Source organism: Schistocerca nitens, chromosome 6 (assembly GCF_023898315.1).
Source record: "Schistocerca nitens isolate TAMUIC-IGC-003100 chromosome 6, iqSchNite1.1, whole genome shotgun sequence".
Classification (NCBI taxonomy): domain Eukaryota; kingdom Metazoa; phylum Arthropoda; class Insecta; order Orthoptera; family Acrididae; genus Schistocerca; species Schistocerca nitens.
In genome coordinates, this window is record NC_064619.1 from 137,405,322 (window position 1) to 137,431,013 (window position 25,692).

General features: G+C 44.5%; 1 protein-coding gene across 1 annotated transcript in view; it reads right to left on the minus strand.

Moving 5' to 3' along the window:
* Positions 1-3,715: 3,715 nt before the first annotated feature.
* Positions 3,716-25,692, minus strand: part of LOC126263259 (mucin-7-like) — a 41,254-nt gene continuing 19,277 nt past the window's right edge. Inside the window, exon 2 of the mRNA XM_049960345.1 lies at positions 3,716-4,024. Within this exon, the coding sequence (XP_049816302.1) occupies positions 3,716-4,024 (309 nt within the window). The remainder of the gene's footprint in view (positions 4,025-25,692) is intronic.

Genomic DNA, 25,692 nt, shown 5'->3' on the forward strand with positions numbered 1-25,692 from the left:
AGATACATGGAGGCACAAGTTACGGGGCACTAAGAGAGATATGTAGAGGAAAAAGGAGAGTATAGGGGTACGGTAGCTGGAGAACAAGATGAGGATAACTGCAAAAGAGGGAGCTCGAGTGGTGAAGTAGAGAGAAAAGGTGCACGAGAGGTTGGCATGGTGCTGGGTAGATGTAAAGGGATAGGAACAATAGGCTGGGAGGGACAGGTGAAATAATGGACTAGTGGAGATTGAGGTCAGGGAGGTAATGGGAATGAAGAATATGGAAAGCGGGGAGGGAGTGCAAACTAAAGTGGCACAGTTTGTGAAGCAATTGTTGAAGTCAACCACTCAACAGGATGGGTAGTTAGTTTGTGGTCATACTCATGTAGAATTCTGTGCAGTGGTTGCAGTGAAGTGGGTATGTGAAATGGTTGTTTCACAGGTGGCCCTGGCCTCTGTCGGCGCAAAAAAAAAAAAAAAAAAAAAAAAAAAAAAAAAAAAAAAAAAAGTGTCAGCCACATAGTTAGTATGGGAGTAGGTTGCTGCATGCATGAGACAAGTCTTGCACCTAGATCAAGGATATTATGCAATTTGGATGGGCTGAGGTCTACCCTTCACGAGGGATGGTAAGGTTTTTGGGGAGATCATCCTCATTTTAGGATGCAGGGAGAAGCAATCAGAACCTAACAAAGAAGGTAATGTAACTGTACAACTGTACTGGATGGTACTGAGTGATAGAAGAGAGACTCCTAAATGGCTGATGAACAGCTATGTGAGGATTATTAGATGTGTGTGGTGGCAATAGGGCATGAAAGTTTTGTTTCTCAGAAAGGTTGGAAGGGCAGTTTCAGTCTGCAAAAGGCTTCACCGTACTGAGAGAAAGACAATTTATTACTGCAAAATGGTAGATAGGCTGTATGAGAGGGACTGCTTGGTGTGGAATAGACAGCTGTTGTTGAAGTGAGGGTGTTGCAGCTGATGGGTAACATTGATGTGAATAGAAGTTCTTACAGAGTTCTCAGTGTAGTGGAGGTCAGCATTGAGAAAAATGGCTTGCTGAATCAAGAAGGACCAGGTAAAACAAAACTGTTTAGATTATATAGGAATGAGGACAGTGTGTCTTGCAAGTCTTAGAATCTTGGTCATTGCCTGAAGATGGACCATGAACAGATTAGCAAAAGAACATAGAACAGTGCCATATTTTTGTTTGCATCTGATACATTTAAACTGTAGCAGGCAGCATCTGTTTCACCATGATGACAATGGCATCACAGTGTGGCAGTGACTCCATTTTACACCAAAAACACTGAGGAGCAGTCCTAATCCACTTACTGAGCCACTGCACCCAGTTACTGGAGGTTGGATGGAGCTGGATCAAAGATTTGCATACACTGCCTGAAGTTCTCAAGAGGATTGAGTTTAGGTGGTGTGGAAGACCATACAAGCACTCAAATGTCTGGGGTATTCCTCAAACCTTTGTGACACAATTTGGGATTGTCTTGCAGGAGATATTAATCACAAGTGGGCCTTTTTGTGTCAGAAGCATCAGATTACAAAATTTAGAAAGACAACACAAGTTATGATAATAGAACTGTTCTACACTTATGGCATGATTAACATATTTTGCAAATTATGTATTACAAAATAGAACTGATTAGCTATGCTAGTTTAGTCCAATAGTAGGTGACATAAACTGTTTCAGAGTTTTATTAGTTTCACTTTATTATGAGTTCTATTAGAACCAATAGCTGTAGAGTTGCTAGGATATGAAACAAGGCAGTATTTTTGTTTATCTCTTTATTTATTTACAAGTTTTAATACAAAAAGTAAATATGGGACCTACTTGTTATAAGTCATCTCAGCTGACATTCAAATATATAAAAAGAAATATGGTATACTGTACAGGAGAACAAGCATTTATATTTGCATGTACACTAATGAGATGTTTATTTTAGTACTCACATTGATAGAAGTAAGATCTTGATAGAAGGAAATAGATACAGAATATTTTACTGCAAACCTTAACAGTCTGTATTAACTCATAGACTAAAGAGACATACCAGGATAAGACTAATGCTTCTAAGTAAGTATAATATATTCTATAATAAAACACAATAACTTGTATGTAAGCTTGCAAATAATAAAGTGTTCCAGTAATAAGACTGGATACCTCCATGCTCGTTTATAGTCACGGAACCCTTACCAATTGAGTAACATGAATATTTGCACCAAGTATTCCATCATCTACATCTGCATCTACATGTACACACATATTCTGCAACCCACAATATGATGCATGGTGGAAGGTACCGTGTATTGATACTAGCTATTCCCTTTCTTGCTCCACTCTCAAATGAAGTGTGGCAAAAACGACTTTCTATACATCTCTTTACAAGCCCTAATCCCTCTTATCTTGCCTTCGCCATCCTTATGTAAAATGTGGTTCTCTAAATTTTCTTTATAGTGTTTCACAAAAAGAAAGTTGTCTTCCCTTTAGGGATTTCCATTTGAGTTCACAAAGCACCTCTGTAACACCTCTGTGTTGATCAAATCTACTGGTAAAAAATCTATCAGGACACCTCTGTATTGCTTCAACATCTCCTGCAAATCGGACTTAATGGGGATTGCAAACATTTCAGCAGTACTCAAGAATGGGTTGCATTCCATTCCATATCACATTGTTTTGCAGCATTAGGCCTAGATATTTAATTGATGTGACTGTGTTAAACAGCACAGTAATACTGTGTTCAAATGTTACAAGTTTATTTGTCCTACTTATCTGCATTAACTAACATTTTTCTACATTTAGAGTACACTTTCCATTCATCACAGCAAATATAAATTTAGATTGAGTCACTCTGTATGCTCCAAAAGCCACTCAACAACTGACACTTTCACATACCCAACAGTGTCATCAGCAAATAGTCACAGATTGCTGCTCTCCTTGTTTTTCAGATTGTTTCCTTCAATTTGCTCTTGAATTTTGGTGTTTATGAGCAAAGCTTTGATGTTGGTTGGCAGAAGACTAAACACTTTCATGCTCGAGCAATCTACTCTTCTACACAAAGATAAAGTTAGTTTGGTTGCTGTACAAGTCCTGCTTTGACCTCACATTGTGGTCATGGTACAGCCTGTTGGTTTGAAGAGATAGCAATTTTTAGAAACAAAACACATGAGGGAGGAGATACACTGAGATGTCCCTGTGAAAGCCTACAGTTTCTGGAGCAGATTCGTGCAAGAATATCTTTTATGGACACTACTAATAATACAGATTGTGATCTGTGCAACAAAGTTAGCTAGGTGTTTTTTTTACAATGGCTAACAAATATGATGCCATAAGAGAACATTGCATGGAAGTATCCAAAGCAAGCTGGTCTGACCCATCCTTAAGTTTAGTTTAAGGCAAAAGATGGTGAATTAAATAATTTTGCCAGATGTAGATTTTAATTTGTACACCTAAGAACTTGGAGAGATGTATTTGATGTCTTTTACATTTTAAATTTATGCTCTTATGTTCTGTCTGGGTCTCGTGGTTTTGTACAAATGTGTTTTATAGTGATTCAGAGTGAGTCCATTACAATTAAACTGTGGCTGGTAATATCACACTTTAGACGTCGAATATATATTTGTTTAACGCAGAAGGCAGTGAATACAACATGACAGTACAAACATAGCACCAAGAGAACACAGACAAAGGTAAATCAAAGATGATCGAGTCCAAAGATATGGTGCTTTACACTGGAGGCACCACAGAGCCCCCTCCCCGGCAGTGCGGAGCACAGCAGAGGGAAGCATCCTCACTTGAACACAAAATCTTTGTGCCAGCACAGCAGTTGAAGGCGGCGTCCAGCATGAGAATTGGGCGCGTTGGAAACTGCGCCTGCAGAGTCACGTGCGTTGGACTGCTGTGTAGGTAGCAGAACATCGCTTGAGGTTGCGTCGGTGGTGTCAGCAGGCATGGCGGTGAAGGCAGGCAGATCGGAAGTGCCGGAATGCGCACAACGTAAGACACGATGTGGACCAGAATAAGGTGGTTGCAATGCTGCATGCACAGAATTGTCATGCAGCATCACAAATTCACACAATGCCAGGTCCTTGTGGACAAACACTGACGGCGTGGTATGAGGGCAAGGCGTGGCGGGGCGGGGTGTAGGCAAGTGACTTGCAGATGCACCCGTTCCACAAGGGCCGGGAGGTCGATGGCATCAGCCTGTGGTGTGTCCTCCACGAATTCTGCTGGCAGGAGGAGGGGTTCTCCGCGTAGGATCTCTGCCAGAGATGCATTCAGGTTCTCCTTATGCGCGGAAAAGCTGCCAAGTAAGACCCAAGGGAGTGCCTTGGGCCATAACCCACCATGGCACACGAGCACAGCTTTTAGAGTTCTGTGCCATCATTCAACCAGGCCGTGCGCCTGCGGGTGATAGGTCATAGTGTGGAACTTTGTGACACCACACAGCTCGCACAGTCGAGCAAAAAGTTTAGACTCAAATTCTCACCCCTGATCAGTAGTGAGTGAAAGAGGGCAGCCAAACCTCATGACCCACGTGGATAAGAAAGCAAGAGCTATCGACTCTCCTGTTATGTCGATGAGAGGGGCAGCCTCAACCCAATGGGTTATGTGGTTGATCATAGATAATATGTATTGGTACTAGTCTCGTCATTGCTCATGTTCCGGGGTGGGCCAAGTTGTGTAAAGCATCGAAGATCCCACACTGAAGAGTGGACAGTACCAAGGGGCAGGGGGAGCCCATAGGAACATCGCAAAGGACCGCGGTCGTCGACCCTTGCAGGACAAGAGGTTGGATAGTGACCGAAGACTCATTGTCCGAAACTAATCACTGTGTATCGATGTATTCAGTCTAGAGTCAGGTGAGGTCATCTAAGTTCAAGGGTGTGGTAAGCACCAAGATATGAGATAGATAGTCAGCTACAACATTTTCCACACCATGGATGTAGAAAGTGTCCAAGGAATGTTGGCAAATATAGTCCATATGCCTGAAACATTGCAGCGGAAGGTCCTTTGCCGGGTTGCATATTGCATCCACGAGAGGCTTGTGATCCGAATAGATAGTGAAAGGGCTCCCCTCGAGGTTGCTCCAGAAGTGTTTGATTGCCTCATGAACCGTGAGAAGCTTGTGGTCGAAAGCCGACCACTTACACTGACTCCTGGTTAGTTTTTTTAAAAAGGAGTGGAGCGGCTGGGTGGATTCAGCAGTGTGCTGTTGTAAAACAGCATCCACAGTTGACTTGCTTGCGTCAGTTGTAATAGAAACATGGGCCTTAGGATCGGGATGGGTGAGAGTGATGGCTTTCGTGACTGCAGTTTTGAGATAGAAAATGTGTCGAGCATGGGTTTGGTCCAGTCAAACTTTTGTTTCCCCATGGTATTTTTGCCAGAGAGGGCGTCGGTAAGGGCCGATTGGACGGAGGCAGCCTGAGGGATATGGTGTCGAAAAATGTTTACCATACCCAGAAAACAACGGAGTTGAGCATAATCTTCGGGAAGAGGCAGTGAGAGAATGATTTCAACATGAGAATCTCTTCGTCGAAGGCCATCGGTCGAGACAGTATGGCTTAGGAGTGTAACTGATGTAGAACAGAGTTGAGATTTATCATGGTTGATCACAATACCATTGGCCACAAGAGCTGAACGAATTGCATCAAGGTGAAACTATTGCTCCTTGGCAGAGGAGGAAAAAATCAGAATGTCATCCAAATAAGCAAAAGCAAAAGGAAGAGGTAGCAAACTGGAATCAATGAACCCCTGCCACATCTTCACAGCATTTTTCAAGCCGTAAGTGTTGTAACAGTTTTCAAATTGGCTGAGGGGTGTGATGCTGGCCATTTTCAGAATATCCGGCAGGTGCATAGGAATTTGGTGATACACTTTCGAACAATCTAAGACAGAGAAGAACTTCGAGCCATGCAGTATTGCGTGAAATCCTGGATACGAGGAATGGGATAGTTATCAGTAATTGTCCGATCACATGCATAAGGAGCTGTCCTTCTTAAGAACAAGGCGGATAGGTGAAGACCAGTTGCTGTCCGATGGTCGGAGCACGTCAGAACCAATAAATCCTGAACAATTTCTTTCACACGCAGAAAGAAGCGTTAAGATGCCTAGCTTTAAAACATACAGATGGGCTCTCTGTGGTGGGTGCAGATTCTATCACAAGTGCCATTGCTGATGGACGATACCTGCAAAGGGAGGCAGGCAGGAGGGGCGAGAGGGGGGGGCTGGTGCGATGACGGTTCACTGACCTTGCCAGGCCAGTACAGCGTGGATGGGCTGTCGGCAGCAGACGATGATGGAGGGTGTGGCTCGGCAGCCACGCAATGCGAGCAACTGTGCGAAGAGAGAATATGGGTGTCCTGTAGATTCGCCTGTGACGACGCGGACATGGCAGCAGGCGGAGGGAAACTGGACACAGGAGCGATGTAGTGTGATGGCGCAGTAGATGTGAGTGATTGTTCCAAACATTGCAGCTCTGTAGACAGGCTGCAAATCGTATTCCATGTGTGATAATTCAGCAGAGGCGCCGACAATGCGACAGAGCTTGTCGATTTGTGTGCACATGTCCTGTAAATTAGAGAGTCATGCAGCAATATGCTTGAGCAGAGATGCACATGTGGAAAGCGTAGCCAAGGAGGCGGAGAGCTGAGTTGTGCTGAACTCATTTGAGCACAGAACGCTAGAACCAGATGCGTGGCGGAGTATGGCGGACTGCATATCTGGCAAAAGTTCATAATGGTGTAGGAAGTCCAAATAGATCACACGTTCATCCACATCGGCAACATGGAAAGTGCAAGGGAAGGTAGCGACTGGTGATAGGTGAAGCGACATATTGATGGAGCCAAGGACCGTGATAGGAGAGTGGTTTGCAGCGATTAAAGTGAGGTTAGTAGGAGAAAGCACGTTGCCTGCGTGCTTGACTGGGATAATGGTGACATTGGCACCGGTGTCAACGAGAAAGCGAGTGCTCAATGACAAGTCCGTGACATAGAGTCATGCCTGGAGCAAGTGGCGCAGTGTCAGATGGTAGGTGCCCTGAAGTTTCGTGGCGGGACATGGCACCTAAACATGCCCGCCGGAATTTTTTGGGTACACGCAAGGCACGTGGCAGTTGCAAGCGGCATCCCTGTAAGTGGCATGGTACCAGCATAGTGGGTAAGCTTGGTAGCGAGGCGGTGTGGAGTGGGAGGGGGATACAGTTGACTGCGTCATTGCTTGAGACCACTCGGGCTGTTGCTCAGGCAGGGACAGCTGCTGTTGGGAGGCCGCAGGCAGTACCTCCTATAGGCTGCTAGGTGTCAGCTCATGACAAGCTGCTGAGGTGAGCGCACTGGCCTCTGCCGGCAGAACGTGGAACCGAGGGTGTGCAGGCATGCCAACTGATGGCAACATGGATGTCGTTCATGACAGCTGGTGTCAGTGACGAATGATAGCGTAGGTGCGGTCAACCATGCAGAGGTGAATCTCGAGAGGGTTGGTGACATGAGATCAGATAAAGTTGTAGGTCTGATGGCAGTTTGGCCATCCACAAAGTCCAAAGCTCAGTTTCCGGTAGTGCTTGATCATCTATTAATGCAAGAATATGCCACCAAAGCTGCGAAGGTGTGCAGTCGTCGAGATGCTCGTCATGAATAATGTGGTGTATAGCCTCCTCTGGTGGGCGAGAAAGACATTCGATGAGCGATGTTTTCGCCATTAAATACTTCGACAAGGCAGGCGGTGAGAGGAGCAGATCACTGATGAGGTCTGAATGAACATGGACGTGGCTCACCAGGCAGACGAAATGTGCATCATTGTCTGAAATCATGTGGATATCCAGTAGGTGATCCACCAATGTGAAACAAGTCTTAGTGTTGTTCTTTTGCGAAGCAGGCAGCTTAGGAAACCTGCTGGGTAACACATGTTGATGCAGCACTGGTAGGCGAAGATCTGTGTGAGTGGGGCAGGAAGCCGACGACTCCGGGAGTGCAGTAGCGGTGGACGGTGCATCACCCAAGGTCTGCGTGGGGGGCGGCTGCAAGTAGCACACGATGTGGAGTGAGCAGGGGCAGCCGACGGCACGATGTGTCCCAACCGCAGGCCCAGTGGTGAATGTGGCGCGGGTGTAACGGCTGGTGCCGTTGCAAAAGTGGGCGGAAAGTGGTCGTGGTGCCGCCATGGGGGGGCTGATCCGGTAACTGGCTTGAATGGAACGGCCGGTGCCATTATGAAAGCGGTGTCATGGTGTGACCACAGAGCGATGGTCGTGGAAACCGGTGCAGTCGAGCTGACTGGTGTTGCCAAGATGGCATGCGGGGTGGGGGGTTTGTGACATCAGGCTTATAAGAATGAGCGACCCCATGAATTGGAATGTTCGAATTACAGTTCTCAAACTTTGTTGGCACATCCAACCAAACTGAAGGAGACTGATTAGCTGAGGGGTGAACCACAGCGTCCTTCACTGTATTATCGTTCACAATGTCACTAAGTGGCATTCACTATCCATGTAGCAGCCATTGCTGCGTAGTTGCATTTTACAGTGGCCATGTTGAGCTGGTTAAGGTCAAGTGGCTGCCAGCATGGCTGGGCGTAGGTAATTGTTCACTTTTAACCAAATGCACATTAGGTACACTTGTAAATACGCAAGCACAGTTAATAGTGTGTGAGGCACTAGCACAGAAACACACTGGTAAATCCATTGTTCTGAAGACAATGTGGGCTGGCACACGTAGTCCGTTAATGATGAAAAGAAACATAAAATAGTTTGCGAACACACGATGACGATGTTGGGGTCACCACTGTGGCTATTACGTCTTTTAGGGCAGTAATAACACACTTTAGATGTCGAATATACATTTATTTAGCACAGAAGTAAGCGAATACAACATGGCAGTACAAATGTAGTGCGCCGAAAGCACACAGACAAAGGTAAATCAAAGATGATTGAGTCCAAAGATATGGCGCTTTATGCCAGAGGTGCCATAAACCCTTTTGTGACCAAATTATTTACAGAAGTTGTGGACTTATATCAGCACTTTATTGGGCTTAGAAGCCACACAAAAAATCATAGCTTAAGTCTTGAAAGTCAGAAATTAGCATAAAAACATAAAAAATTAGTGGGAACTATTGTGCCTACTGAACTCTGGAGTGACTCCACATGAGAATTTGAAGAAAAGGTATTGTTTATTTATACGTATAAAAAACATCTGAAATATTACATGTTTTCATTTATTACATTCTGTTGTCCATTGAGTTCATTAAGCTGATGTGCCATGGAACTTAGAGAAGCATGGTGCTGTATACAAAGGTACCCGATAGCTGCTGCACATTACTTTTGTTCTCATTTCTTTGTTCTTCATGCTACATTCGTGGCATCTTCCGTTTGTTGCATCTTTTGTGGGCAAATGAGACCCAACATTCTGCAGATGAACTTCATTTGGAACTCCAGCCACACCTCTTTTCACAAGCCTTCCTCTTCACTTACGTCTTGAGAAACCACAGATGAGCTGCCTTGCCAGATGTAACCGAAAAGTTAATTGGTCTGCTTCTGTCTTTTGAACCTTCCATGTAATGTAGGAATTGACAACTGCCAAATCTAGCAGAAAGAAAAACAGTCTGTGCCACCACTTCAATGAATGACGACCTACAGCACACTGTTCTCGCAGCTGATCAAATCTATCAACTCCTCCCATTATTTTATTGTACTCTGCCACAGCCAAAGGGCAGAATAATTCACTTCTGCTGTCACCTTTATTTGTTCTCAAAACAGTAGTTGTTTTTTTTTTTGAGGTTATGATAATTTGACAGTATTCTCACAGGTTTACTATCCTGCCTCTTGACTGCTGCAACACATGACAGCAAATTCAAATTCTTCTCCGCTAAGTTCTGAATCTTTTTTTTCAGCATATCTGGTAGATCCTTCATGTCTGAGTGCACAGTACCAATATCATAAAGTCCACAAGACTTTAGATATTCTATTATTCAAAATGTAGTAAAATAATTATCAAATGGCACCAGCTTTTTACTTCCAACCATTGAATTGTTAGTGTAAGCATGTCTCCACCCAATAAAAAATTTGGACCTATCATCTTTGTCTTTTTCTCCAGTGTAGATGTCAAAATTTATAATGTACCCAGTCTTTGCATCAGCTAAGCACCACACTTTATACACACAATCGACTGGTTCCATTGGCAGAAATTGTTTTAGTGTTGAATGTCCTTTGTATGCCACCACACATTCATCAACTGCCCAAACAGAAGAACTTTACACAGTTTCTTTGTTACAGCACTGATGACAGGGCAGGTTGTGTGCACTTATCATATCCCAGTGTCCCTTTTTTACACATTTGCTGTTGTCATTGTAATGGGGATGCTCAACCTTTTTTTTGTATCAGTGCTTTTTTATCATGGATGTGATAGTAGGGACACCAAGAATTGGATCACTACTCCAATAATTTCTGAGTTGTGGAAGTTTGTGTATACCCATCAAAATAAGCATTCCCATAAAAAATTTTAGCTCAGGAATGGTTATGTCCTGCCAGTTGGAAGTTACTTCGCTTGTTTTGTTCCCTTTACTGTTTTCTGTGTAAGTTTGTTTGACTGCAAATGTGTAACAACAGATCTTCTGTAAATAAACACTGGAAATTTATTAGTTCATTATCAGACTTTGAGAAATTAGCCAGAATTTCTGGGCTTTCTTCTAATTTCACTGGAAGATTTTCAAAATAGAAAACATCCTCTCTCCGTGTATTAGCACTGGGTGATGTTGAAGCAGCTCTTACTGGAGTTGAGTTAGATACACAGGCATAACAAGGAGACGTTTTTCCAATTTAACTTGCTTCTATTGCCAAATTTAAATCATTATCATCACTCGGTACAGTAATGTTATCACTAATTTTGTTCAAAATCTGTGAAGTATTCGGCGAATGGATGTCTTAATCAGAATTAGAGTCAGCATCAAAATCTGAAGTGCAGATCTGGTGTCAGTCCAGGCATTTGAAACAATGAAAAACATACAATAAACACAATGCCAATTTCACAGCCACAACACATGCACATCACGTACAGTTCAGTGGGATAAATAGTTCCCACTAACTTACCTTGCAATATTTCTGTGATTTTCAGTTAAAGCGGCCAAATACAGATGTATACTGTCTCTTTGATAAATAAATAAATAAAAAAGAGCAACACAAGTCACTTCACACACAAAACAAAAACACAGAATACAAAAAAAGGTGTTGTGGTCAAAATAATGACTCCAACTCACACAGAAACAGCACCTCTGTATTGCTTGACTAAAGAGGTAGTCATACAACAGCTTCTGTTCACCAGTTGACAAATTACAAACTATAACAGAGAGGATAATGGAATGTAGTCGAATTAAGTCGGGTGATGCTGAGGGTATTAGACTAGGAAATGAGACACTTAAAGTAGTAAAGGAATTTTGCTATTTGGGGAGCAAAATAACTGATGATGGTCGAAGTTGAGAGGATATAAAATGTAGACTGGCAATGGCAAGGAAAGCGTTTCTGAAGAAGAGAAATTTGTTAACATCGAGTATAGATTTAAGTGTCAGGAAATCATTTCTGAAAGTATTTGTATGGAGTGTAGCCATGTATGGAAGTGAAACATGGACGGTAAATAGTTTGGACAAGAAGAGAATAGAAGCTTTCGAAATGTGGTGCTACAGAAGAATGCTGAAGATTAGATGGGTAGATCACGTAACTAATGAGGAGGTACTGAATAGGATTGGGGAGAAGAAGAGTTTGTGGCGCAACTTGACCAGAAGAAGGGACCGGTTGGTAGGACATGTTCTGAGGCATCAAGGGATCACCAATTTAGTATTGGAGGGCAGTGTGGAGGGTAAAAATCGTAGAGGGAGACCAAGAGATGAATACACTAAGCAGATTCAGAAGGATGTAGGTTGCAGTAGGTACTGGGAGACGAAGAAGCTTGCACAGGATAGAGTAGCATGGAGAGCTGCATCAAACCAGTCTCAGGACTGAAGACCACAACAACAACAACAACAACAACAGAGATGGCAGCACAAGCTGGAAGTGGGAACACTGTTTACCATTGAACTTCTAGTGAAAACAAAAAAGTGGGAACTATAGTTCCCACAGGTCATGAAAGGGTTGCCAGTTGAGGGCATCAGCAAAGACATGGTTAGCAGAAGTTTCCAGGTTTTTCCACTGCTGCTTGATCTAGTAGAAGAGAAGTATCACATGCAAAGGTGGTAAACTTGATTGCTGTAATGTAACAGATGGGAGATCATTTACGAATATTAGAAACAGCAAGGGAACCAGCACTGAACCTTGTGAAACTCTCCATTGTGTGCTGTGCCTCGCCCTGATGAAACCAGATATCCATTATTATCCATAACTGTTACTTTCTGTTTCCCACCTGTCACATAAGGCTTAATCCATGTTCCCACTAGTTCATGTAAATTCAATGGATTCTCTTGCGTCCGTCGGCTGTCGTAATTTAATATATTATTATCATTATTTTGATTGTTGCTGACTTATATGGTGGGCCTTAATAAAAATGATATTTCATTCAATTTTGATTTACGGTTAAATGCTTTTGTGAAGTTCTCCTTTTTAACAATATTAATATTAAATTATTTGTTACGTTAATGAATGTTAGACTTGCTGAATCTTAAAACATGAGCGTACAAGTTGAACATTGGAATAAACTTTTCATATTAATTTCCTCAGCTAGTCAGTTCACTTTAAAGCAAGAAATCTTTAGTTATTAATTACTATTGTGGCCCACACATGCGCGAGAGTATTTTTTCTTACCTCCGTTAACCATTGTATTGTAGTCGGAGTCCTAGCTCTGGCTCTCGGCTATGGTACTGAAAATAAGAATCTTAAAACTACGTATTTTCTGCAACGTCGGGCGGCTGTGGAGAAAAATTAATATTATGTTAATAGCGGGCAAGTTTTTTGCTTCCGCTAATTTTCTATAAGTTAATACCGCCACGTAATGGCGTCGTTGGCTGCATCGGCCGCTGCGATTGTTGAACTGTAAATTACTCGAATGCAGGTTAATTCAAGGAAGGCGGACATGAAATCGGGATCACCTCTTACAAATTAAAGTGCACAATAATATTAAATCAATAAATTATCTGCTTAATTCATACAAATATGCTTACATTTGCCAGCACTCGAAAGATGTCCATCTACACGCAATCAAGACAAGAGAAGAAGTGAAGACGACTAAAAAATTAACAAAAGAGTGTATCTTGTCGTCTCTTTAGATCACTTTGTTATATTTCTTTGCATTCGAAACTTAGACAGAGAAATTATTGTTTTACGGCTACATGATAAAAATATATTATTCAATTTTTAAATGTCTTTTCTTTATAAATACTGTTTTTTAAGTCTTTTCGTAATATAGCACTGGGGACGATATAATTCCTTACCTGCATTGTATCGGGCAATCAGGTAATGGGAAGATGTATTGGATTGTCTGGACATTACCTTGGTTGTATAGGTCAGACCTTATTTTAGAACGTTTGCTTTTGATCTTGTTGTTCCTGCCTGCAGTCTGTTTAAAGGTTTCGAGATTTACTGTTTTTTGATGTAACTAGAGGCTAGTTCTTTGATCGTTCCATCCAGTAAATGGCCTTTTAAAGTTGGCCACATCTCCACTGAGTTTCAGTTGATTAGTTTGCTTTCTGGGGCTTTTTGTGAAGACTTGTCCCATCTGACGATTGGCTCAGGCCCCAAACTAGAAATGATACAATAAAATAATTTCATTTGCTCTGAGGATACTATTTCTAAATTTCAGCCTTTGGGTAGGCAATTGAATGCCACATAGTGGTTTTTTACAGATGTGGAGGACCTTTGAGCTGAATTTATAGTACTCAATTGCTCTGAGGAAGCTCTTTCTAGATTTCAGCTTTTTGATAGCCAATTTAATGCCATATAGTGGGTGTTGTACAGATGTGTAGGACTTCATTCTGTGCAGGACTTCATTCTCTCTTTGTAGGAAATTGCTTTCCATCAAGTTGTCAGTGGAGTGATTCCAACCAGATGGTAGGAAATTACTTGTATTAGCAGGTTTTACACAGCCTGTTATGAACTTTTCAGAGATATTTTTTCTGCTACTTTCATTTTGGTGTTGACACCGTATTGCTATACATCGTGGCCACATTCAGGGTAACATTCAAGCATATGGAGTAGGCAACGTACTTGAACATCATTCCTTTCCATGTAATCTGGGATCCTATGGATACAGGGTTGTTGCGGAAGTGTAAGTTGGTTTCAGACACAGTATTATTTGATCCCTGTAGGAGTGTAGTGAGCCTTGCTTCAGCCTTTTTAAATGCACTTCCAAGGATGGCCACAGCGTAATAATAAGCAGAAATGAAGTCTGTAGTGTCATTCAATAGTTATTGGTCATTTGAATAAAAATGAAAATGTGTTGAGGCCAGTACATCACACTATGGTAGACCCATTTTCTTTCTCCATCACATGATTATTCCGTCTTGGTATTCCATAAAGAACATGCAATCTTCAAGGAGGTCTCTGATATCTTTGGTCAGTGTGTTGTCTTTCATTATGATGTAGATCTATTGTACCAGGAATCTGATGTCAGTTGTGTCATGCACACTGGAAAGACCTATGAATTCCACCTGAAAATACCCTGTTGACAATTGTTATGCATCATCTCATATTGTTTCTTATATATAGGGATTGGACAAAAATATGGAAACACCAAAAACACAACACATTACCATGCCTATTATATTGTAGGAAACTTGTTGGTCTTCAAAACAGCTTCCACTCACCTCAGAATGGATAAATACAAGTCCTGTATGGTTTTCAAGAGAATCTTACTCTATTCTTCATGCAAAGTAGTGGCAAGTTCAGTTAGTGATGATGAAGGTGGATAGAGATCAAACACCGTTCTCTCCAAAGTATAAGATACAGACATGTGATTACAAATATATGTACTATTCTTCATACCTTTCAGTACTTTTTCACATAGTCCCCATGCTGGTTCACACATTTGTCACAATGTGGCACTAAATTTGAAATTCTCTTGCAGTAGAATTCATCCGACTGACTGTGGGATCCCCCTTGGACTGCTGTCTTAGCATCATTGTTGCATGTGAATTGCTGTCTCATCAGGAACTTCTTCAGCAGACCAAAAACATGGAAATCTGTAGGGGTGAGGTCCAGACTGTATGATGGCAGTCCAGACTCTACCAGTGAAACAACCGGAGCTTGTCAATGGTTCTGACTGTTACACATGGCCTCACATTGTCACGAAGGATAACCACCCTTGCCCACACTGAGAATACCTTGGCACTTCTTCCTCATGGCAGCCTGCAAATGTGACAGTATGGAACAATGACTATTGGCAGTGATGGTTGCATGTAGTGGCACAAAATCCAGTAGGAATGGGCCACGGTGAGCCCAGAACATCATTAACATCATTTTCCCAACAGATGGCACTAAACAGAATTCTTTGCCACAGAAGAACCTGGATGTTTCCACAGAGTGCTCTTCTGCTTCTATTCTGGTATGGAATGCAGTATCCATGTTTTGTAGCCAGTTCAGCAAACTGTCACCCTCCTTTGCATACCATTGCAGATGATTCAGTGAAACAATCACTCACTTTCTGGTCACCTAAAGACCCAGGACTCCCATTTGAAATGCCAAGCTCCCAGGAAATGTCCTTGAGCTGCACATTCCAGTATGCTCTCACTGTTGCATCCATGCAGTAAATGTTGTCATCAGTAAGCGACAAATGCAGCCTCCCCAAATACTCATTGTCATGCAAGTCTTTAGCGAACTCTCCACACCACCACCTCACACTTCTCAAAGTGAGACACTTTTCCCCATACATGGGCTGCATTCCTGTGGATTTCGATGGGCATTCATTGCTTGCTCCATAGAAAACAAATAACACCTAGTTTCTCATATGCCATGGATCTGTGAAGTGCAACCGTCATCTTAAATGACTGACAACAGCATCCTGCAATGGAGCTACTGACAGATAAGGTCAGGTTAGTCCAAGAAATGTCCACTGCTGGGAATTTATATGTTGACTTCTCATTTGTAGCGTAAGTTTGGCTGAAAAGAGAGGGGCAAAGATTTTCTGATTCACCTTCGTAGGCCACAAAGGCTCAATAATATTGAGGTCTGGTGACTGTGGTGGCCAGGGAAGGTACAACAATTCATCCTTGCACTCATAAAACTAGTCCTGAACAATGCAGGCTGTGTGAACAGAGCTACTGTCATAAATAATGTGTCCTTGCAGAGTAACCATGGAGCCCATGGGACACCAAATCATCACCTAACGCCCACCTTGTTTCACTCTTGGGATGTAAAGTCAACCAGAAACAGGAAACAGTGTGATACAAGACTTACCTCTGTAGTCCAAGTTTTATGGCTTTGGCATTGTGTTTTTCTGTTATAAGCAATCGCATCAGTGAAGAGTGGTTTTGGAATTGCAGCTGATCCTACAATTCTTTGCGTTTCTAGAGTCCCTCTGTGTTTTTTGGTGCTGGCAGTATCTGTGAGACTGACATTTGGTTTTGAAGTGACTTTTAAAGCTATTGTTATCTTATTTTTTTGTCACAGTCCTCTTCAATGACAATCTGTTGTGATCACTCAGTACATACTTTCATCCATGTTGTGAATTAATGAATGATCATTTTCTGCTTTCCATATTCGTGGTATAAATCTCCAGTATGGTACCTCCAGAAACACCAAACACTTTGGCTACTTTGGTAATGGAAGTGTGGTGCCGATGAAATCGACACCAACATTGATGCATCCATCTTTGAACTAAGCTAAGATTATCTTTAGTCTCTTCTGCCACGTCCATTTCTTTGTGAGCTTTGCTTGTGTTTGGCTGAATAAATGAACTACTGCTAAATGGCGGTTGTTTGGTGTAACTAACCTGAACATCTCCCTCACTAGTGACCCCTAGTTGTAACATCTTCCATTTTCGCCGTTTTACTGTGTCCGCGACCTCCGCGTTGGTTATTTTTGTGTGTATTACATCGACACAGCATTCTAACAATGACTTGTTATCGACATGTATCATGTTGAGGGCGATGTACACCTGCCAGGACTGCAACACGATGCCTCTCACTCGACGATTACGCCGATTTTGCTGGATGTTTTCGAGCAGGAGTGTGCATGACTCTGGCTATCAAACACCTTTGTTCCCACCACATGTGCCCTCCCTCATTGACTGTGCAGCTATCTCTTATGGATCTCCGTGCAGTGCGGGACCATTGCTGATTTCTGCAACTGCTTCGTGGGACAACCTACCACCGCCAGGACAACGATTTGCCACGTCGCAATCAGTGCAGTACCACGTAGACACCTGCCACGTGGCTGGAACTGCTTCGTTCACAGGTCTACCTCCTCAGCATCTGACCACGCCCGCGCCTGCCTCGGTTCAGCATCAGCACATGCCTTCCTCCTTGGATACCTCGGCCTGCAACAGGAACAATAACTTATTATCTGTGCCTGACCTCCACCTCCATCCCTCTGCTATGCCTCCATGTTTTGTGCCATGACCTTCACCTTATCCGCACACTGTTTTGAGTGGAGTGACTATGAACAGTGAACATTCACACATTCCATCCCATGTTCGACATCATTTCCCACACTGTGCTTCTGGACAGCCCGCACCTCCGCAGCCTCCCTGCAACACAGGTGGCCCCGGCTCTGATCATACCTCGAGCTTTCCGCAGACTAACACGCGTTCTCAAACTTTGAACTTTTTCTCACCTGTCGCCCCTGTGCTGGCCCCAGTCGAGCTTCTGCTACCATTCTTGGCACATCTCAGTGCCTCATCCGCGTCGGTCTTCCGCGACGCATCAATCCAAACACACCCGCAAATTGTTGAGCTTCCGCAACCACAATCGACACATTACGGTGTCTCACCCGCGTTGGCCTTCCGTGTCGCGACGGACCACACTCAACCACAACGAGTCACCTTCATGCTGCCACCCGAACAGCCGTCATTGCTACTCTCCTAGAATACTACAGCAACAACAGCTCGATGCAGGCAGTGACCCGATGAACTCAGCTCAACCTGTTCTTCCGAACATTCTGCAATGCTTACTGACACTGTCGCCGTTTAATCCCGACACAGCAATAACCTGGTTCAAAATTGTGAACGAAGTGTTCGACCATTACAAACTCGATGAGTCAACCAGGTTTCTGTGCCTCATCACCCACCTGCACGACCAGGAGGACTTGATTACTGACCTGGTCGATGCCCCAGACTCATCTAACTGGTACACTCTAGCCAAATGACGTTCTTCGTCAGCTTGCATGCTCAACTGAGGCAGCAATACGGCAAGTGCTCCACATCGAGCAACTAGGCAACGACAAACCTTCCCAGCTCTGGAGACGGCTACGTGCCCTGTCAGCGTCGATCTACTCTCTGACACAGCTCTCCTCGCCATCTGGTCAGATAAACTATCTCCTCACATCCACTTTGCTCTGGCTCAGAGGTCTCCCGAACCTGTCGAGCAAAGAATGACAATTGCTGACAAGCTACACGATGCATCACTGCTCTATTTTGCCAGCCACTTCCTACCTGACAAGTCTCAGGTTCAGGCTCATCATCCTGCAGCCGGACGTGGTTGGGGCCGTACTGTGCCGACCGTTCCGCTCGCTCTGGCAAGCAGTAAACAAGCTACTGGGATCTCACCGGCTCTGCTCACAGTCATGCCTCCTCCTGCAACTGAGCCTGCTGGGGCCACCGAACCTCGGCCACCGCCACTGGCAATGAACGTTCCACAGGAAATGCAGCCACACTACCCGTACTTCTACTTCCACACATGGTTTGGTGAGGCGGCATGGAACTGCAGGCCACACTGCTACTTCCCAAACGCCAATCACAGGTAGGTCCGGGTGTGCCGCTTCCTGCGCACAACATGAGAGGCACCCCCAGGTGCTCCATTCTGTCCGGGAACGACCGTATAATTGCGGACGACTTTACATTAAAGACATTTCGTCGGGATACCTTTTCCTAGTGGACACAGGCACTGATGTTTCACTGCTGCCTACGTCCTTAGTGTCGTCGAACATCCACCCTCATCATACTTCACCGCAGGCCGTGAATTCAACTAAACTACAATGCTTGGGTTCAACTTCCCACATCGTCTCACTCTCTGCAAACTGCAAACTCGAGTGGACTTTTTTGATGTGCGAAATTGACAAACCTATACTAGGCATTGACTTTTTGCGAGACCACAAACTTTCACCCGACCTAGTGCTAAACACCGTGTTTCATCACCCGTCCAAGACTCACTTCCACTATGCTCCGTCGAGCAAACATCCCCCCCCCCCCACCTCCCCCCCACGACACATCGGTCCGGGCTCATCTTATCCGTACGTGCTCGTCTCTGTCGACGATGTTACAAGAAACAACGCAAAAGTGCCTTGTCGAGCTTGAAAATGTCGCTCGCCTACGCAAGGAAAACTTCAAGCTCTCCCTCCGGTTTCATGAAACTCAGCTCCAGCTCTCCGATGCAGCAAAGGAATTACAGACACTACAGCAAGGACAAAGCAAGGTCAGTAAGTACACCGAACCTGCTTGCAGTCCCAGCAATCGAGCCTCCATGTGTTTACCTCCCGCTACCCCTCGCAGCTGTGCTATCAAGACTGCCATAACATGTACTTACAGCTCCGCAGGGCCACACCCTCCTAACACGGCAGCGTTTGACACTCAGCCGTACAGAAGTGCGCATGCGTGACGAGTGTCACGTGTTCCCAAACTGACGGCTCCTACCCCGCCCCTCGCGGACAGCACCTCAAACTCTGCGACCGTGGTGCCACAGGCAGCGCCATTGGACAATGGACTCACTAACGGCTCAAGAGCTCTACTAAGCTCACCCGACCACGGTGCCATTGCTTTGGGCCAGTGGCCATCTTGTCGCGTTGACTCCTGGGACACTTCGCTGCCTCGGCTCCCGTCGGATCCGCCGAGTGGCTCCAGACACCACGACCACGCCTCACCTGCCCCACCCGCCACACATTGTATAAACAAACTGCCTCTCGTGGCGCCGGCAACATTTCCTTCATCACCAACAGCAAGGTTCACAAGCTTCGCCTCACGCCAGTTCCCCCGATCTCCAGTAAACCATGTCGACTTTCTCCCGAGCGCCTCTCCGACCTTAAAAGTCACATTCTGAGCTACTAAGCTCCGACGTCATTCAACCCTCTGCCAGTAGCTGGTCTATGCCCATACATATGACACCCAAGAAAGGCGGATCCTGGCGCATGTGCGGAGACTACCGTAGACTAAACGCACGAACAATTATGGGCACCTACTCCATACCCAACATTATCGACTTAATCAGTTCCCTCGCAGGTGCGACCACGTTCTCTGTCATTGATTGCAAACGGGTCTATCACCAGATCCCCGCGGCACCTGAAGACATCGAGAAGACAGCAATCACCACTCTGATATGGTTATTTCAGTTTCGATTCATGCCCTTCGGTCTGAAAAATGCAACCCAGACCTGGCAATGCTTCATCAACGTAGTGCTATTCGACCTAAGATTCTGCTTTGCATATCTTGATGACATTCTTGTGTTCAGCTCCTCCGTCGAGGACAACATTCGACATTTGCAAACTGTTATGAACACTCTTGCGGCGGCAGGCATCGAGACCAACCAGGTCAAATTGCAGCTACATCAACACGCTGTCACTTTTCTTGGCTTTTGGGTCTCTGCCGATGGCATTTCACCGCCCCCCTGAGCAAGTACAAACAATACTAAACCTACCCAGACTTCGTCATTCAAAGAGCTCCAGTGCTTTCTGGGGACGATTAATTATTATTGCCGACATCTACCTCGAGCTGCCTAGATTCAGGCTCGACTGACGGACGCCTTGGCAGGCACCAACACTTCTGGATCTCGGCCCGTTCCATGGACCTCTGCTATGACTGACTCTTTCACTGCCCTCAAAAATCTTCTTGCCGAGGCCTGCACCATCACACATCCTCATCCAAACGCACAGCTTGTCATCAGACACGAGCGATACTGCCATCGGCGCTGTCCTTAGCCAGACAATCGATGGCCAAACTTCGCCTTTGCAGTTCTTCTTGCGCAAGCTCACGAATGCACAACTGAAATATTCCGCGTTTGACAGGGAGTTGCTCGCGGTCTACAAAGCGATCAAGCATTTTAAGACTGACACTGAGGGTGTCCTTTCTATGTCTTAACGGACCACAAACCCCTGGCTGCGGCCATTACAAAGCCACCAGCTGACCCGCCTCCTCGCCGCTTCAGATAGATGGACTTCATATCTCAGTTCACCATCGATGTCAGACACATAAAGGGTGCTGACAATATAGTTGCTGATTTCCATTCACGAGTCGATGGCATCCATTCACTGTTAGACCTCTCTGAACTGCCTAACCTCCAACCCCATGACGAGGAAACACAAAACCTGATTTCAGACTCTACCTCTTCACTACACTTCGTCCGCACCACCTTTCCCGGCATTTCTGGTGAGATCTGGTGTGACGACAGTATGGGCACATTACGCCCCCTCATCCCAACCACGCTCCATCGAGCTGTCTTCAATGCATTGCATAATTTAGCTCACCCTGGTGTTCGTGCGTCCACGTGCCTCATAGCAGAGCACTTTGTGTGGAGAAATGTCAACAAGGACTGCCAGCAATGGGCACACTCCTGCATTGCGTGCCAACGCTGCAGAGTACACAAGCACACTTCACCCCCCCTTGGCACCTTTTCGATCCCTCCTGGGCTTCTGCAGCATATTCATACTGAGATTGTCAGCTCTCTCCCTCCCTGTAACGGCTTTCGTTATGTTCTCTCGTCTATCGACCGAACAACTCACTGAGTCGAGGCTGTCCCCCTCCCCAATATTACGGCAGAAACTGTTGCTCGAGCTTTCATCGAGTCATGGGTATCGCGTTTTGGATATCCAGCTATCATCACGACTGACCAGTGTAGACAATTTGAGTCGGCCCTGTTCAACGAGATTTGTAACATTTGCAGCATCCGGCGCATCCATACCACAGCATATCACCCGCAAAGTAACGGGCTAGTTGAGCGCTGGCACCACACTTTCAAGGCGGCTCTTCGATGCCACGACTCTCTATGGACGGAGACCCTTCCCTTTGTGCTACTCGGCATTCGTGTGATCTATAAGGAAGACCTCAAAGGCACAATAGCCGAGTTCGTATATGGCCAGAACATTGTTCTCCCTGGCGAACTTGTAAGCCCTTCCACTTCTCTCCCTCAGTCTGACTTACCTTCCTTCATGGACCGCGTCAGACGCCACTTCATCAACCTCCATATCCCTCCGCCCGCCAGCCACTCCCGCCCTAAGGTTCACGTCCCAAAATCTCTGGACAATTGTGAGTACGTCATGCTCCGAGATGACACTGTCCGTGCTTCCCTCCAACCTCCATACACCGGCCCGTACTGAGTTCTCTTGCGCTCAGCCAACACCTATGATATCCAGATGAAAGATTCAGCTGTTACAGTCTCTCTCAAGAGACTTAAGCCTGCTCATGTTGAGCCTTCTTCTACCCCACTTCAGGCCACGACCACGCCACTCACTGTCGTGACTCACAATGCTCCCACCACTCCCTCCACTTCGGACTTACACACTCGGTCATGTGACTTCCAGCTCCAATCATCGAGCTCTCCTCTGACCTCGCCCTCTACTCCGGTCTCACGCACTCCGTCGAGTGACCACATGCTCCCCACGTCAAGCTTACCTACCATCACGCCCTCGCTGCTGGGCCCTTCGCCCATCCCTTTGATGTCTCCACGGTCGCCTGCCTTGCCCTGTTGAGTTTTCTCACCCCCCCCCCCCCCCATCTTGAATGTGCCCTCGCTCGAGGTGTTTGTGCCTGTCCCCCCGGACATAATCCACGACATCTCAATAATACTGCACAATTATACACTGTTCATCATTTTTTTCTCTTCATCCAGTGCTCATGACATAACCTCCGCCATTCCCTGCCACCTGGTGAAATGTGTTTCCCTCCCGCCCGACATCGACCTGGACATGCTTCGTGTGTTCGCCACGCCCACCGGAGACACTGTCATTATCACTCCATTCCACCCGCAAACCGGCGGCCTACCTGTCGCCACACGATCAGCACGCCCAGTACAACGCGCGGCTCGCTTCAATGTCTTCCATGTTCGGTGGTCGAACCTTCCTTCATGGCATCTACCCACACAGCTCCCTGACGACGTTGTCGAGCTGACCGTGGTCCAGCTCCCGTGGACCACTCCTGCCGATGCCATAGTCCCCCCCCCCCCCCTTCCCCTCGGCCTCTCAAGAGTACTCCGTACCCCATCTTTGAACTAAGCTAAGATTATCTTTGGTCTCTTCAGCCATGTCCAGTTCTTTGTGAGCCTTGCTTGTGTTTGGGTGAAAAATGAACTACTGCTAAATGGGAGTTGTTTGATGTAACTAACCCGATCATCTCCCTCAGAAGCACCCAGCACACAAGCACTAACAATTTGCCAACATTTGAATAACTTAGCTGTGACATATTGCATTCACAACTACATAGAGTGCTATTCTGGTCACAACTGAAACTTGCAACACATTGAGGACATTGCACAGGTGCCATTTACAGTCAAATACAATGGGGCAACCTGCAGGCTTGACCAGAATTTCATTTCTTGCAGTGTTTTCATATGTTTGCCTGACCCCAGTACTTTGCTGTTGGTGTATACTGAAGTTTACTGTGAATCATCAATGCTGATGGCCTTTTTGCATGTATCAAACACCCCAGTGTAATCTTTAGTGTTTTATTTATTTGTTTATTTATTTTTGAGTTCCATGGATCGTTAATGTGAGTGTACAACTAGGATGTAGAATGTGTCAGATTATTAGAATAATAACATCACATTATTGCAATAATAACCATATGTAAATGGTCATGAGGCTTACAATCTAAAACATGTGTAAACAGATACATGACGTTCAAGTTCAATTAACAACATAGACTATAGTAGTAATGATGGTTACACAAACAAATTACACGGCTTACATTCTAAAACATATAAAATCCACTGTCAACAATTCATGCACAGTGCTACATAGTCATTTCTTATAGGAATGCTTAAAATTAAACACATTTCACTAATTATTACACACTGTCAAAAATTCCCATAAGAAGTAGATAGAACTATTCAAAAGATAAAGTTTTAGCTGTTTTTTGAATTTAGTCTTATCCCCAATGACTGATTTAATAAGAACTTTGAGTTTATTGTATACTTTTATGATTGACTGATGTACTCCTTTCTGTACCAGGCTGAGATTTTTTATTTTATTTTGAAGATTGTGTTTACTTCGTATATCATGATATTCACTGTTTGTTCTGTACCTTGTGTGATTATTGTTCACAAAGCTTAATTGTGGAAAAATGTATTGGCATGGCATGGTGAGGATCCCCATTTGTATGAATAAGTTTCTGCAAGAACATCGAGGGTGCCTATATCCAAAACTCTGATGACTCTATTCTGTGCACTAAAGACTTTATTTGATTGTGATTGGTTTCCCCCGGACATTATGCCATGTATCGTAAGTGAATGGAAATATCCAATGTACACAGCTTTGATTGTTTCCAAGTCACAAACAGAAGAAGTTGAATGAACGGCAAATGCTGCTGAATTCAGTCTTTTACAAAGGTGGATGATGTGAACTGACCAGTTTAGAGTATCGTTTAATGTGTAATTCCAGGAAGACTTAACTCTCAATATTACTTTGCCACCACATTTTATTTTAATATTTTCCAGTTTTTTGTTTGCTGTTTGAAACTGAGTGAATTGTCTTGTTAACAATGAGAGACAGACCATTTAGAAGTGAACCAGTTTAGAGATTTTTTTGAATATAGTGGTTGCAGAGTTCTCTAGACTGCAGTTTCATTCTTTCTCTATCATGATGGTTGTGTCATCTGCAAATAGGATGAAGTTTGCTTTTTTTGTGTCACACACCATGGCACATCATTGATAAAGATTAGGAAAAGTAAGGGACCAAGCCCCGAGCCCCGTTGTATTCCATATTTCACTGTGCCCCAGTCAAATGGGCGGGTGCCTTTACTGAATTATTGTGCCCCACCACATGCAGTGAGAATTATAAGTGGATGGCAATGGCATTCCGTACCCTACAGCAAGTAGGTGCCTCTGTCTGGTATGGCTGCACACTGACTGTTGTTGCTAATGCCAAGCACTGAATTGGTGAGTGTTTTTCTAAACTATGGCCCATCTGTCTGCTGTTATAATCCATAACAGTCAGTGGGAATCAACATGTTGTTCCTCACTGTAGTTGACCCTCACAGCAGTAAATTCTTCTTAATTAAGTCATTGTGATACTCTCTTCACACAGTGGCACGTGAAAATCTGAATGTATGCACAGCTTAGTTATTGGAATGACCCATGCAAGGGGAACATATAATTTGGACACAATCAGGTGCATTGGTGTTGTGTCTTGTCCATATTGTAAATGACTATTATGTCAATATTGAGGAGTGACAGCATCCCAATCATGTAAAATGCCAAATTATGCAATGTGGCATAGTGATATGAGCACTCTATACACAAAAAATTGACTGTCTCTAACGCAGTTTCTCGTTGGTTTGCATGGCCAGAACATTAGTATCATTTAATCAGTTATGTATTGTCCAGTTTTATTATTTGTACTCTTTGTTTCCCACTTCTGCATCAGATGCTAGTTT